This window comes from Pecten maximus, chromosome 9, assembly GCF_902652985.1.
Source record: "Pecten maximus chromosome 9, xPecMax1.1, whole genome shotgun sequence".
Taxonomy (NCBI): domain Eukaryota; kingdom Metazoa; phylum Mollusca; class Bivalvia; order Pectinida; family Pectinidae; genus Pecten; species Pecten maximus.
In genome coordinates, this window is record NC_047023.1 from 43,735,267 (window position 1) to 43,749,515 (window position 14,249).

At 34.5% G+C, this 14,249-nt stretch overlaps 1 protein-coding gene across 1 annotated transcript in view; it reads left to right on the forward strand.

The window, feature by feature from the left end:
- Positions 1-14,249, forward strand: part of LOC117334719 (phospholipid-transporting ATPase ID-like) — a 112,540-nt gene that overhangs the window by 27,494 nt on the left and 70,797 nt on the right. The window contains 2 exon segments of the mRNA XM_033894511.1: positions 1,027-1,085; positions 4,595-4,638. Of these exon segments, the coding sequence (XP_033750402.1) occupies positions 4,611-4,638 (28 nt within the window). The 5' untranslated portion in view covers positions 1,027-1,085; positions 4,595-4,610.

Below are 14,249 nucleotides of genomic sequence, written 5' to 3' on the forward strand. Positions count from 1 at the left end.
CTTTTGTCCATCAGTAGGCATCGTCCATTCGTGGACAATTTGCATTGTCACCTTCTTCTCAATTACCAAGAGGCGTCTACCCAGTAGAGACCTAAAATTGGACCTTTAAGCATGCTTGGATAAAGGGCTATTAACATTATTCAAATTAATGTCCTTGACCTTTATTCAAGGTCACAAGGGTCAAATATGCTAAAATATTTAAGTGATTCCTATCATTTAAAGCAAGAAGTCCACTAGAGACCTGTTATATTATTGGGTCTTGAGCATGTTTGGGTGAAGGGCTATCAAAATTGTTCAAATGAATGACCTTTACCTTCATTCAAGGTCACAGGGGTCAAATGTACTAAAATCTTTTAAACAAGTACTTCTCTCTAAGCAAGAGGCCTATAGACCTCATACTCTTGGCCTGTAGCATGCTTGGCTGAATGACATTGACCTCAGATTCATTGTCACGTGAATCAAATCTGCTAAATGTAATGTGTCCGGTTTTAAAAACAATTATTGTAATTGACACCTCAAAATCGATCATCGAGAATCAGTTGCCTTTCTGATGCTTTTCTGATTAGATATCTATCATAAACGATAACCAGAACAGCACTAATGTAACAATTAAATTGTATACATGTCGTGCTATATCACTAATTTTAGACACATCTGAATTATTATTTATAATGTAATATTTCATAGAAGTGTATAATTTCACTGTCCTATAAGCCCACCCCTTGAGTGAGAGGTACTCTCTGAATATTTATCATATAAAATCAATCAAGTTTTATTGTGAAATGTCTTGTTAAAATACCAGTTTCCTTTATTTGGGTATGGATATTTTATTTTATTTGGGTATGGATATTTTATTTTATTTGGGTATGGATATTTTATTTTATTTGGGTATGGATATTTTATTGTCAAGAGAAATGTCACAACATTATAAACCTTGGTAGCCAAGATGATACAATATCTAATGTACACAATATGTCGCTGTTGGCCAGTTAATGGATCTCTATATGAAATCTACTCTTTTTTCAGATGTACAGCCATGAGGAAGTGAAGTTTGACAGAAACGTAAACGAAGATATTTTGTACAGGTGGGTTTCACTTTTAGTCTGTTTTCGTACCCTCTGTGATGTGAGACTTGATGCTTGCTTTGGAAAACTCCACTGACCCCACCCCGAAAACAGCAAAACATCTAGATCGCTCAGATATGAAACCTTGAAATATTACCCTTGAAAAGTTATGTTATAAATATTGACGAACCTGTTCAAATTATTCGAAGTTATGCTTCAGAAAATCAGCGCCAGTTCAAACTATCCGAGTCGACATCGGCGAAAATCTCAGCAGAGTAAAATCATTAGACACAAACACATCCATCGTAAATCTGATAGGTAACAACGGACGGCCTGAACAATGGCACATTTATAAATGAGTAAAATGATAGTATTTTATTTAATTCAATGTTAATTGATCGTTAAACGTTCTTCATTTCGCAATGATTATGATCGTATATATGTAACAGAAAATACGTTTTCAATGATTTAGAAAAATTGTCATTTAATATACTTCTCTTGAGTTACAGTATCAATCAGTCTTAAAAGATGTTTGAGATTTGTCAAGGAGCTGTATATAATGGTTAGATTATCAGGAAACAAGAACCCTTTATGGTCGGATGCACATCAGCATCTGAGCATTCTTGAAGTGTGTCGCTTCCATAGCAACCAAGGATAAACATTGGATGTAGACATTGAAGCCCCTAGCTGTGGAATCAATAAACTATTTGTACATCAAGGTGTTCTAGTCTCGTACTAGAAATGAGGTTATCATGTTTTATCCCTGTCGTGTAGATTAAAACATAGGTATCTATACTACAGGTAACTTTCTCATCAGCAGGATTTATTGATGTCTTACGCAAAGCTAGCAGAGCAGATATATAGATTTTGTATTCATAGGTATAAAATGCTTTGGAAACAAGTGAATAATAGATGGTGTTACTATGTACGTATGTCATTTAAAAATAGCCTCGGAACACGAACACCACGGAACACGAACACCAATACAAAAGGCACCTTTAGTAGATAGAGAAAAATTAGTTTTATTTTGTCGTCTGAATCACAAGGGATGTTTGTTTAGCAGCAGACTAATTATTGACAGATGATCAGTCGTGATACGACTGCAAGAGTTATTAAAAAGATAAAAAAACTTGTCTTGTATTTACCATATTTAGCAGTGTAGCTGTCTATATCAGCACACCACCTCTTTTTTCTGGAGAGAACTGGTGGGGTTAATGAAAAATCCATAATAATGCTGCTTACTTTACTGATGTGTCTGTTGTACAGTCTGATAACTCCTGGTGAAAAGTTGTTCCAGACGAGATATAGACACTCACTTCTAAAAAGTAGATAATACTTATATTTTCCAGTCCTGATATCATATGGAAAAGTTATTACTGAAAATGGTTTTATCAAGCACACTATAAATTTGTATATTTGTAAACCATGTGCTTTAGATGAATAATTGGTATGTATAAGTACTGTTTGTCTGACCTCTTGTCACAACAACCAACAAGCCCCAAGAATTATATTGACCTGGCAGTAAAATGTATATACATGTACACCCCCAGCTTCTCTATTGATTATCAGATACATTGTAATCAATTGACTTAACGTACCAGTTCAACTCTATTCTGTTGGGAATCATGTACTTGTTACAGTTTGTGATTTCCTCAGGTAATGTCAGAACCATGGAATAATTCATGTTCTTGTTAATGAAACATTTTTGAAAATGTTATTGTCCCTGTTGTTTCTGTAAACACATCTTTCAGCTAATATGATTAATGTCTTTATGGTATTGTGATGTTCCTATTAATGTATAATTCCTGTTAATGTAATGTTCCTGTTATTGTGATGTTCCTGTTATTGTGATGTTCCTGTTATTGTGATGTTCCTGTTAATGTAATGTTCCTGTTATTGTGATGTTCCTGTTATTGTGATGTCCCTGTTAATGTATAATTCCTGTTGATGTAATGTTCCTGTTATTGTGATGTTCCTATTAATGTATAATTCCTGTTATTGTAATGTTTGTGTTAATGTGATGTCCCTGTTAATGTATAATTCCTGTTATTGTGATGTTCCTGTTATTGTGATGTTCCTGTTAATGTATAATCCTGTTATTGTGATGTTCCTGTTATTGTGATGTCCCTGTTAATGTATAATTCCTGTTATTGTGATGTTCCTGTTATTGTGATGTTCCTGTTAATGTATAATCCTGTTATTGTGATGTTCCTGTTATTGTGATGTCCCTGTTAATGTATAATTCCTGTTTATGTGATATTCCTGTTAATGTATAATTCCTGTTTATGTGATATTCCTGTTAATGTATAATTCCTGTTTATGTGATATTCCTGTTAATGCATAATTCCTGTTTATGTGATATTCCTGTTAATGTATAATTCCTGTTAATATATCATTCCTGTTATTGTGATGTTCCTGTTATTGTAATGTTCCTGTTATTGTAATGTTCCTGTTATTGTGTTGTTCCTGTTAATGTGATGTTCCTGTTAATGTGATGTTCCTGTTATTGTAATGTTCCTGTTATTGTGATGTTCCTGTTAATGTGATGTTCCTGTTAATGTGATGTTCCTGTTATTGTAATGTTCCTGTTATTGTAATGTTCCTGTTAATGTGATGTTCCTGTTAATGTGATGTTCCTGTTATTGTAATGTTCCTGTTATTGTGATGTTCCTGTTATTGTAATGTTCCTGTTATTGTGATGTTCCTGTTATTGTGATGTTCCTGTTAATGTAATGTTCCTGTTAATGTAATGTTCCTGTTATTGTGATGTTCCTGTTATTGTGATGTTCCTGTTATTGTGATGTTCCTGTTAATGTAATGTTCCTGTTATTGTGATGTTCCTGTTATTGTGATGTTCCTGTTATTGTGATGTTCCTGTTAATGTGATGTTCCTGTTATTGTAATGTTCCTGTTATTGTAATGTTCCTGTTATTGTGTTGTTCCTGTTAATGTGATGTTCCTGTTAATGTAATGTTCATGTTATTGTGATGTTCCTGTTATTGTGATGTTGCTGTTATTGTGATGTTCCTGTTAATGTAATGTTTCTGTTAATGTAATGTTCCTGTTAATGTGATGTTCCTGTTAATGTGATTTTCCTGTCTATGTGATGTTCCTTTCTATGTGATGTTCCTGTCTATGTGATGTTCCTGTCAATGTGATGTTCCTGTTAATGTGATGTTCCTGTTAATGTGATATTTCTGTTATTGTGATGTTCCTGTTTCCTGTTTATGTGATGTTCCTGTTTATGTTATATTCCTGTTTATGTGATGTTCCTGTTTATGTGATGTTCCTGTTTATGTGATGTTCCTGTTTATGTATATCTATATATATAATTCCTGCTAAAGTCTGATCTTGTTACTATTGATGTCACATCCCTGTTAAAATCACAGTCCTAACATTTTTTCTTATCCATGTTATATCAATCATGAAGTTTCTCATCCTTAAAATAACATCTTTAAAAAAGTTACCTATCATTCTGTAATGTTCAATTGTTTAACAATGTTGACAAATTCAACTGCTTTATCTTTCAGGTAGAAAGGCCTGAAAATGTGGCCGAGGAAGGAGAAGCCTGTAGGTCAGTACAATATATAATTCTTTATCATAATTTATTCATTTTGTATAATTTATGGCCAATGTTTTTAAGCCTAATAGGCCTGGCCCCTTTTTATGTCCATGCCACAAATTGGTCTAAGTCATAAAGTGTTTCTGCAGCGTCCTTCCACCAAAAGTTTATCATGCACTAGCTCATTAATGATAATAGGATGCTGATATTTTTACATGAATTTTGGAGTTGAACATCAGTCGGAAAATTGAATTTTTGATTTGCTGTAGGCATTTATTTTGACAAAATGCCAAATGAAAGCAGTTCATATCCATTAAAAGCAAATTATCTTTCTGCATAGATATATTTATATTTGAATATCTTGAATATTGAAAGTGACCCATTTTTATAAGGTTTAAAAATCGTACACTCCAGATTTCTTGTCACAGTAGCTAGATAGCATACATCCTTAAGTCTCTATGTCACAGAAGGTAGCATACATCCTTAAGTCTCTATATCACAGAAGGTAGCATATATCCTTAAGTCTCTATGTCACAGAAGGTAGCATACATCCTTAAGTCTCTATATCACAGAAGGTAGCATATGTCTTTAAGTCTTTATGGCACAGTAGATAGCATACATGAAGTGTAGAGATGGTATATGCATTGATCCGAGTAATTATAACCTTCATGATTGATGGTGAGAATTGTTGATTTCTACTTTCACAACTACTAACCAGTGGAATGACCCATTTATACCATCGTCGCAGATTTTTAGCCGATACGCCACAACAGGCGTTCGTAAGTGTTACTGTAGACACGTCACACATGACTCCCAATTGATTATTAGTTACGAGTGATATATTTCCCAAAATTTCTCGATGGCGTTACATATATATACACACTTTGTAAGTCATATGTGTTTTAACAAAGGCGATCACCAAAAGCATGTGTCAGTACACCACAGCTATATAATTATATAGTGCTGATACTGATGCTCTAGGAACGATTCTCATTCCTACCCTAGTGTTACGGTTACACAGTCATGGAATTGAAAGCTGCTGGGGATATCTGGAGGAAAACTATTTGTAATCCTAACACAATATCATTGGACCTTCTTCTGTAAAGAGTTAATACTCTCATAAATTTAGGTGTTGATATTAGTATCAAGTATCATCAAAAACTTTTTATAGAAATCTCTGTTAGTTGTGTTTGCATGCGTCCATGCAGCTTTGGAGTTTCCAGTGGGATGAAAATTATCCCCAGTCAAGATTTGGGGGAGATAGGATGGTCATGCCTATGGGTGTGTCTTTCTGTTTATCTCTCCATCAATTTTATCATTAGTAAGTCTTCATATCGGAAAATATAAATTGGAGGAACTAACATAGAAATAAAATAAACAGAGAGACAAATGGAGAGATGTAAGCACGAGACAACGGAGAGACAAATGGAGAGATGAAACCAACGAGGAGACAAATGAGAGATGTTACCAACGGAGAGACAAATGGAGAGATGTAACTGACGGAGAGACAAAATGATAGATGTAAGCAACGGAGAGACAAATGGAGAGATGATCAAAACCAACAGAGACTCAAATGAGAGATGTTACCAACGGAGAGACAAACAGAGAGATGTAACAAACAGAGAGATAAATGGAAAGATGAAAACAACGGAGAGACAAATGGAGAGATGAAACCAATGGAGAGACAAATGAGAGATGTTACCAACGGAGAGACAAATAGAGAGATGTTACCAACGGAGAGACAAATGGAGAGATGTAACCAACAGAGAGAGACAAACAGAGAGATGAAACCAACGGAGAGACAAATGAGAGATGTTACCAACGGAGAGACAAATGGAGAGATGTAACCGACGGAGAGACAAAATGATAGATGTAATCAACGGAGAGACAAATGGAGAGATGTAAGCAACGGAGGGACAAATGGAGAGATGTTACCAACGGAGAGACAAAAAAAGATCCTGCAATCATAATATAGATATATGGTAGAAATTATGTATCATTGCTATGGATGGTTCTTCTAATTAAAACATTATCTTACAAAGCCTTTCTCTCTTGAGCAGCTCAAGTACCATGATAATCAATAAGAAAAAACTTAACCAGTTGAAATGATTGTAATATTTGTTGTTGTATTATTTAAACGGCCAAAGACATGTCCCGATATTGAGTCTGTCAAAATCTCCCGCTAGCTCCAAAATTTCAGGAATTCAAAATTATTTCAAAAATAAAAAGATTTTGCTGGCTTGCTTCCATTTTGAAATTTCAAATTCCTAAGAACAGTTTATCAAATTGGTACGGCCTTAGATATGATTTCTTACTCACTAATGGAGTTTTAAGCAAACTAGCTTTGTTCATTAAGATTTTTCACGCAAACAGTATTGGATTTCTACAAAAAATGTTCATTCTCTGATGTTTGCAACCATATCAGTCATTCAAAATAAATTATTCCCTTTGGACCAAAAAACCTGTTTCATATTTCACATTTAATTTCCTGAATTTGTCAAAGAATAATGTGAACATGTTATTTCCATCAAAGAAAATCAACAAAATTAATAGAATTTTTGGGACAGTTTGCAGTAGTAATACATTTGTAGCTCACGAGATATAATTGGTTTTAGTTAAATGTTCGATGGCCTTGAAGTTAAGACTTTTTTTAGATTGATTGACATATTGATTTTAACATGACATTGATGTAATAGTATATTTTCTTTATTTGACAAAATATAAAACATGACAATTTGATATTGACATGACATTGATATTGATGTCATTATATTGACATGCTGTTGACATTTATATTGACATAACATTGACATGACATTGATATCCACATGACATTGATATACACATGACATTGATGTACACATGACATCCACATGACATTGGTATTGACATGATATTGATATTGAAATGACATTGATATCCACATGACATTGATATCCACATGACATTGATACTGACATGACATTGATATTGACATGACATGTATATTGACATGACATTGACATGATGTTGATATCAACATGAAATTGACATGACTGATATCCAATTGACATTGATATTGACATGATGTTGATATATGACGTTGATTTATGATGTTGATATTGACTTGTTATTGACATTGACATGATATTGATATTGACATGACAATAACATTGACATGATGTTGATATTGACATGACAATGACATTGACATGATATTGATATTGACATGACAATGACATTGACATGATGTTGACAAGACATTGATATTGACATGATTTTGATATTGACAAGACATTGATATTGACATGACATTGATATTGACATGATTTTGATATTGACATGACATTGATATTGACATGACATTGATATTGACATGACATTGATATTGACATGATTTTGATATTGACATGACATTGATATTGACATGACATTGATATTGACATGACATTGATATTGACATGATTTTGATATTGACAAGACATTGATATTGACAAGACATTGATATTGACATGACTTTGATATTGACATTGATACTGAAATAACATTGATATTGACATGACATTGATATTAACAAGATATTGATATTGGCATGACATTGATATTGACAAGACATTGATATTGACATGACATTGATATTGACATGACATTGATATTGACAAGACATTGATATTGACATGACATTGATATTGACAAGACATTGATATTGACATGATTTTGATATTGACAAGACATTGATATTGACATGACATTGATATTGACATGATTTTGATATTGACATGACATTGATATTGACATGACATTGATATTGACATGACATTGATATTGACATGATTTTGATATTGACATGACATTGATATTGACATGACATTGATATTGACATGACATTGATATTGACATGATTTTGATATTGACAAGACATTGATATTGACAAGACATTGATATTGACATGACTTTGATATTGACATTGATACTGAAATAACATTGATATTGACATGACATTGATATTGACATGATATTGACATTGATATTGAAATGGCATTGATATTGACATTGACATTGATATTGACATTGACATTGATATTGACATGCCATTGATATTGATATTGAAATGCCATTGATATTGACATGCCATTGATATTGACATTGACATTGATATTGACATGCCATTGATATTGACAATACATTGATATTGACATGCCATTGATATTGACAATACATTGATATTGACATGCCATTGATATTGACAATACATTGATATTGACATGCCATTGATATTGACAATACATTGATATTGACATGCCATTGATATTGACAATACATTGATATTGACATGACTTTGATATTGACATGACATTGATAATGACACACCATTGATATTGACATGACATTGATATTGACATGCCATTGATATTGACAAGACATTGATATTGACAAGACATTGATATTGACATTGATACTGAAATGACATTGATATTGACATGACATTGATATTGACATGACATTGACATTGACATAGATATTCAGATCATTAGAGCATATTGATGTTGTCATGACGTTGATACTTTAGCACATCTGAATTTGACATTTACATTATTAATGATTTTATTTCTTGGTTATGAATTAAAAAAAGAAGATTATTGATCTGATTGTTTGGATCAATACCGTTTCTCTATGTACAAAACTTGCTGACATGTCAGTGTACAATGTCTGAGGCCACAAGAGAATATAAGGAACTAGTTACAGTCACTACAAATAAAGAAGACTTTCTTCATACGGTGAACAAATAACATGAGTCCATTTCATGGTGATTAAAGCCATTTCATTAAAGCAATCCCTAGTCCCACAACTGAGCTGAATCTCTTCTAAATCAGATCTAATTCGAGCCACCTAATTGTGGGCCCCTAGACTCCTGAAATTTGCTGCCCATTTATTTTCCGCTGAATTTTTTTTTGTTTTTTTTTCAAACTGACAGACAAGATCTTTCATAAGCAGTTTACACAATAAACCCCGGAACTAAGTGGTGTTATTCTACTGTGAAGGCTTCATTGTTTTAATTACAAAGGCGGTTGTGCTGCTAAAATGTATTCAAAATTCTGTAATAAATTTCACTCGGTTGTGTTTACCGTAATTTTAAAGGTAATTTTCTAAAATAAGGGAAATATGTTGAAGGAGCTGTTTATTTGATTTAAAAAAAATCAAGGACAAATTTGACTTTAACACATGCAATGTTAAGATGTGTTTGTTTTTGAGGAATATGTTGATTGTGTATTGTAATCTGTTAATAGTGGATAAAGCTGGTGGTTATTGTACGTTACGCGATCAGATGATGCAGGGGACGTCTCTTTATAACATGATTAATATATCAAACGGAGGGATGTGTCTTGACTTGGAATAGAACGTGATCTGATTGACGTTTCTCTTCTGTTGGAATCTGAATTTGTACAAAGATTCTGACAGTAGTCAGCTGGCGGAGTGTACTTCATCAGCTCAGCGCTTACAACTTTGTCAGAGAAAATTAGACAAATCTTTCCGAGGCATTAAAAGTGGATGTGACAAAGGTGCTTAGTCAGCAGTTTTCATGACAGAAAAAATCATTGTTGAGATTTTAAGGAAGGTGCTTGTTTGGTTGAGACTGGAAAAGAAATGAGGATTTTTTTGTATGGCATTTTGTGTAGCATTCCTACGGGAGATAATGAAAAGAAGATATTCCATTTGATCATGAGGGTCTTTGTGCTTATTTCTTAGCCATGTTGATGGGACTTAAGTCTTTATAAGCTTTAGGTAAAATATTTTTGTCAGAATTTTCCACATGTCTTGAATGATTTTTTGGATGGCCTTTTTCTACCAAGATATATATATATAAATATGCACAATATACTCGATAAACAGACATCATTGTTTTGCATGTCCATATTTTTCTTAAAAAAACTGATTATGATAAACAATCAGTATTTAACTAATTGGAATATTACAAATGTATAGCATTATCTGTCCTGCAGGTAGGGTGTAAGAATTGTACCTCACTCACTCACCCATTGCATGATTGAAAGAGTCAACTAAATTTGGGATCTTCTTTTTCTCTTCTTTCTTAACATCTTCCTTCTTCCTAATGTCTCCCTTGACAATGCCTCACTTTTGGCCTTTAGTTGAGCGTTCGCCCCTCTGAGGAAGGCTTTGGGTTCTGTCCCCTGGCCGAGACATATATGTATACAGTCCAGAGTCTTTAAAAATGGTAGTTGCTACTCCTGCTTAGCGCTCAGCATATTTGGAGTGGGACGACTGGTTCGCCCGTTGTCAGTATAATGTGACCGGAGGGGGTGTCCTGCTGGATGTCTTCGGCAGTATGCTTCAGTGAGGTAGCACTATAAATCGGCAAAAGTTCTGGCCTATCACAAGGAGACTTAACACGAACATACCGCAGCCTCCCAAAACACACACACGCACTCACCACATGCATGCATGTGGCACGCACGGAAGGCCGTCCTTAAATGACCTTAGCTGTTAATAGGATGTTAAACATTAAATAAACCAAACCAAACCAAGTAAAGCATTATAGTCAAAAGTGTAAGATTCTGTTTATGAAAGAATGCCAGTCATATATTGAATTTATGACATCATGATGATGTTGTTTGTGACAAGTGTGTCTGAATTAGCCAGTTATGTGATAAACAAATGGCTTGTGGTCTTTTTTAGCCCACCATCATCAGATGGTGGGCTATTCAAATCGCCCTGCGTCCGTGGTCCGTCGTCCGTCCGTCCCTCCGGCCGTAAACAATTCTTGTTATCGCTATTTCTGAGGAAGTACTGAAGGGATCTTTCTCAAATTTCATATGTATGTTCCCCTTGGTGCCTAGTTATGCATATTGCGTTTCGAGACCAATCGGAAAACAATATGGCCGACAGGCAGCCATCTTGGATTTTGACAATTGAAGTTTGTTATCGCTATTTCTGAGAAAGTACTGAAGGGATCTTTCTCAAATTTCATATGTAGGTTCCCCTTGGTGCTTAGTTATGCATATTGCGTTTTGAGACCAATCAGAAAACAACATGGCCGACAGGCAGCCATCTTGGATTTTGACAATTGAAGTTTGTTATCGCTATTTCTGAGAAAGTACTGAACGGATCTTTCTCAAATTTCATATGTAGGTTCCCCTTGGTGCCTAGTTATGCATATTGCGTTTTGAGACCAATCGGAAAACAACATGGCCGACAGGCAGCCATCTTGGATTTTGACAATTGAAGTTTGTTATCGCTATTTCTGAGAAAGTACTGAAGGGATCTTTCTCAAATTTCATATGAAGGTTTCCCTTGGTGTCTAGTTATGCATATTGCGATTTGAGACCAATCGGAAAACAACATGGCCGACAGGCAGCCATCTTGGATTTTGACAATTGAAGTTTGTTATCGCTATTTCTGAGAAAGTCCTGAAGGGATCATTCTCAAATTTCATATTTAGGTTCCCCTTGGTGCCTAGTTATGCATATTGCCTTTTGAGACCAATCGGAAAACAACATGACCGACAGGCAGCCATCTTGGATTTTGACAATTGAAGTTTGTTATCGCTATTTCTGAGAAAGTGCTGAAGGGATCTTTCTCAAATTTCATATGAAGGTTTCCCTTGGTGTCTAGTTATGCATATTGCAATTTGAGACCAATCGGAAAACAACATGGCCGACAGGCAGCCATCTTGGATTTTGACAATTGAAGTTTGTTATCGCTATTTCTGAGAAAGTGCTGAAGGGATCATTCTCAAATTTCATATTTAGGTTCCCCTTGGTGCCTAGTTATGCATATTGCCTTTTGAGACCAATCGGAAAACAACATGGCCGACAGGCAGCCATCTTGGATTTTGACAATTGAAGTTTGTTATCGCTATTTCTGAGAAAGTATTTAAGGGATCTTTCTCAAATTTCATATGTAGGTTCCCCTTGGTGCCTAGTTATGCATATTGCGTTTTGAGACTAATCGGAAAACAACATGGCCGACAGGCAGCCATCTTGGATTTTGACAATTGAAGTTTGTTATCGCTATTTCTGAGAAAGTGCTGAAGGGATCTTTCTCAAATTTCATATGAAGGTTTCCCTTGGTGCCTAGTTATGCATATTGCAATTTGAGACCAATCGGAAAACAACATGGCCGACAGACCGCCATCCTGGATTTTGACAATTGAAGTTTGTTATCTCTATTTCTCAAAGTACTGAATGGATCTTTCTCAAATTTCATAAGTAGGTTCCCCTTGGTTCCTTGTATTGCATTTTTGGACCAGTCTGTCCTGAAAACAACCTGGCAAACAAACAGCCATTATCGTTAAATCTCAACTTTCTTATATAGCTAGGGCTCCCTTGTTTGAAAAGTACTGGAGGGATGTCTCGATTTGCACAGATTAGTAAAATGAAGGGAAAAGTAGAGAAAAGATCAATCTGACATGGAACCTATGAAGATCATTCAATGGTGGGCGCCAAGATCCCTCTGGGATCTCTTGTTAATATTTTGATATCAGTGCTGAGTTATAGTACAGCTAACTAGCTATATATAGTCCTTTGGCTGATATTTTACACCAGAATGTCCAATTTAATGTGTTATATACATTATCGTACATTTCTGCTTTTTATAAAATTCAGATAAATCTTGCTCAGTATCAGTTTGTATTATCTTCATTTATGGATGTGAGTAACGTAAGTCATCGTATTTGTATATAAGTTAAGACTATTGGCCAATATAGCTTTCTGTATTGTTGAAGACGTTAGCTAGGCCAATATAGGTTTCTGTAATGTTGAAGACTTTAGCTAGGCCAATATAGGTTTCTGTAATGTTGAAGACATTAGCTAGGCCAATATAGGTTTCTGTAATGTTAAAGACATTGGCTAGGCCTATATAGCTTTCTGTAATGTTGAAGCTGTTGGCAAGGCCAATATAGCTTTCTAATTGTTTAAGACAATTTGGCTACGTAGGCCTATATAGCTTTCTGTAATGTTGAAGACATTGGCTAGGCCAATATAGCTTTTTGTAATGTTAAAGACATTGGCTAGGCCTATATAGCTTTCTAATTGTTTAAGACAATTTGGCTAGGCCGATATAGCTTTCTAATTGTTTAAGACAATTTTGCTAGGCCTATATAGCTTTCTGTAATGTTGTAGACGTTAGCTAGGTCTATATGGCTTTTTGTAATGTTAAAGACATTGGCTAGGCCTATATAGCTTTCTGTAATGTTGAAGACATTAGCTAGGCCGATATAGTTTTCTGTAATGTTTAATATGTACTAGACTTATATGAATCGCTGTAAAGTTGAATGAAAGCCATTTTAACTAAGGACTGCAGTGGAATTTGATGTCATACGACTGTGGTGAAATTTTAACCTACAACGGCAGTGAAATTTAACTTTAACTTATGATGGTGGAGATATCCTGATTTTATTTTAGTTGATGACTTAGAGAGGCTGAATTGTGATCTATGTTATAGCAGTGATGTAAGATTATGTCATTGAGCATTGTACCATGGACAACGAAATATTGTGTAGTTTTCTAGGAGTTAATCAACCAGTCAGAATTGATTAGGTCCTAATGGAATAACAGACATGCAACAATAAAGTTTAATTCCATGAATATTATCCATGTGCAGAAAATTTACAGTGGCGAGAATTA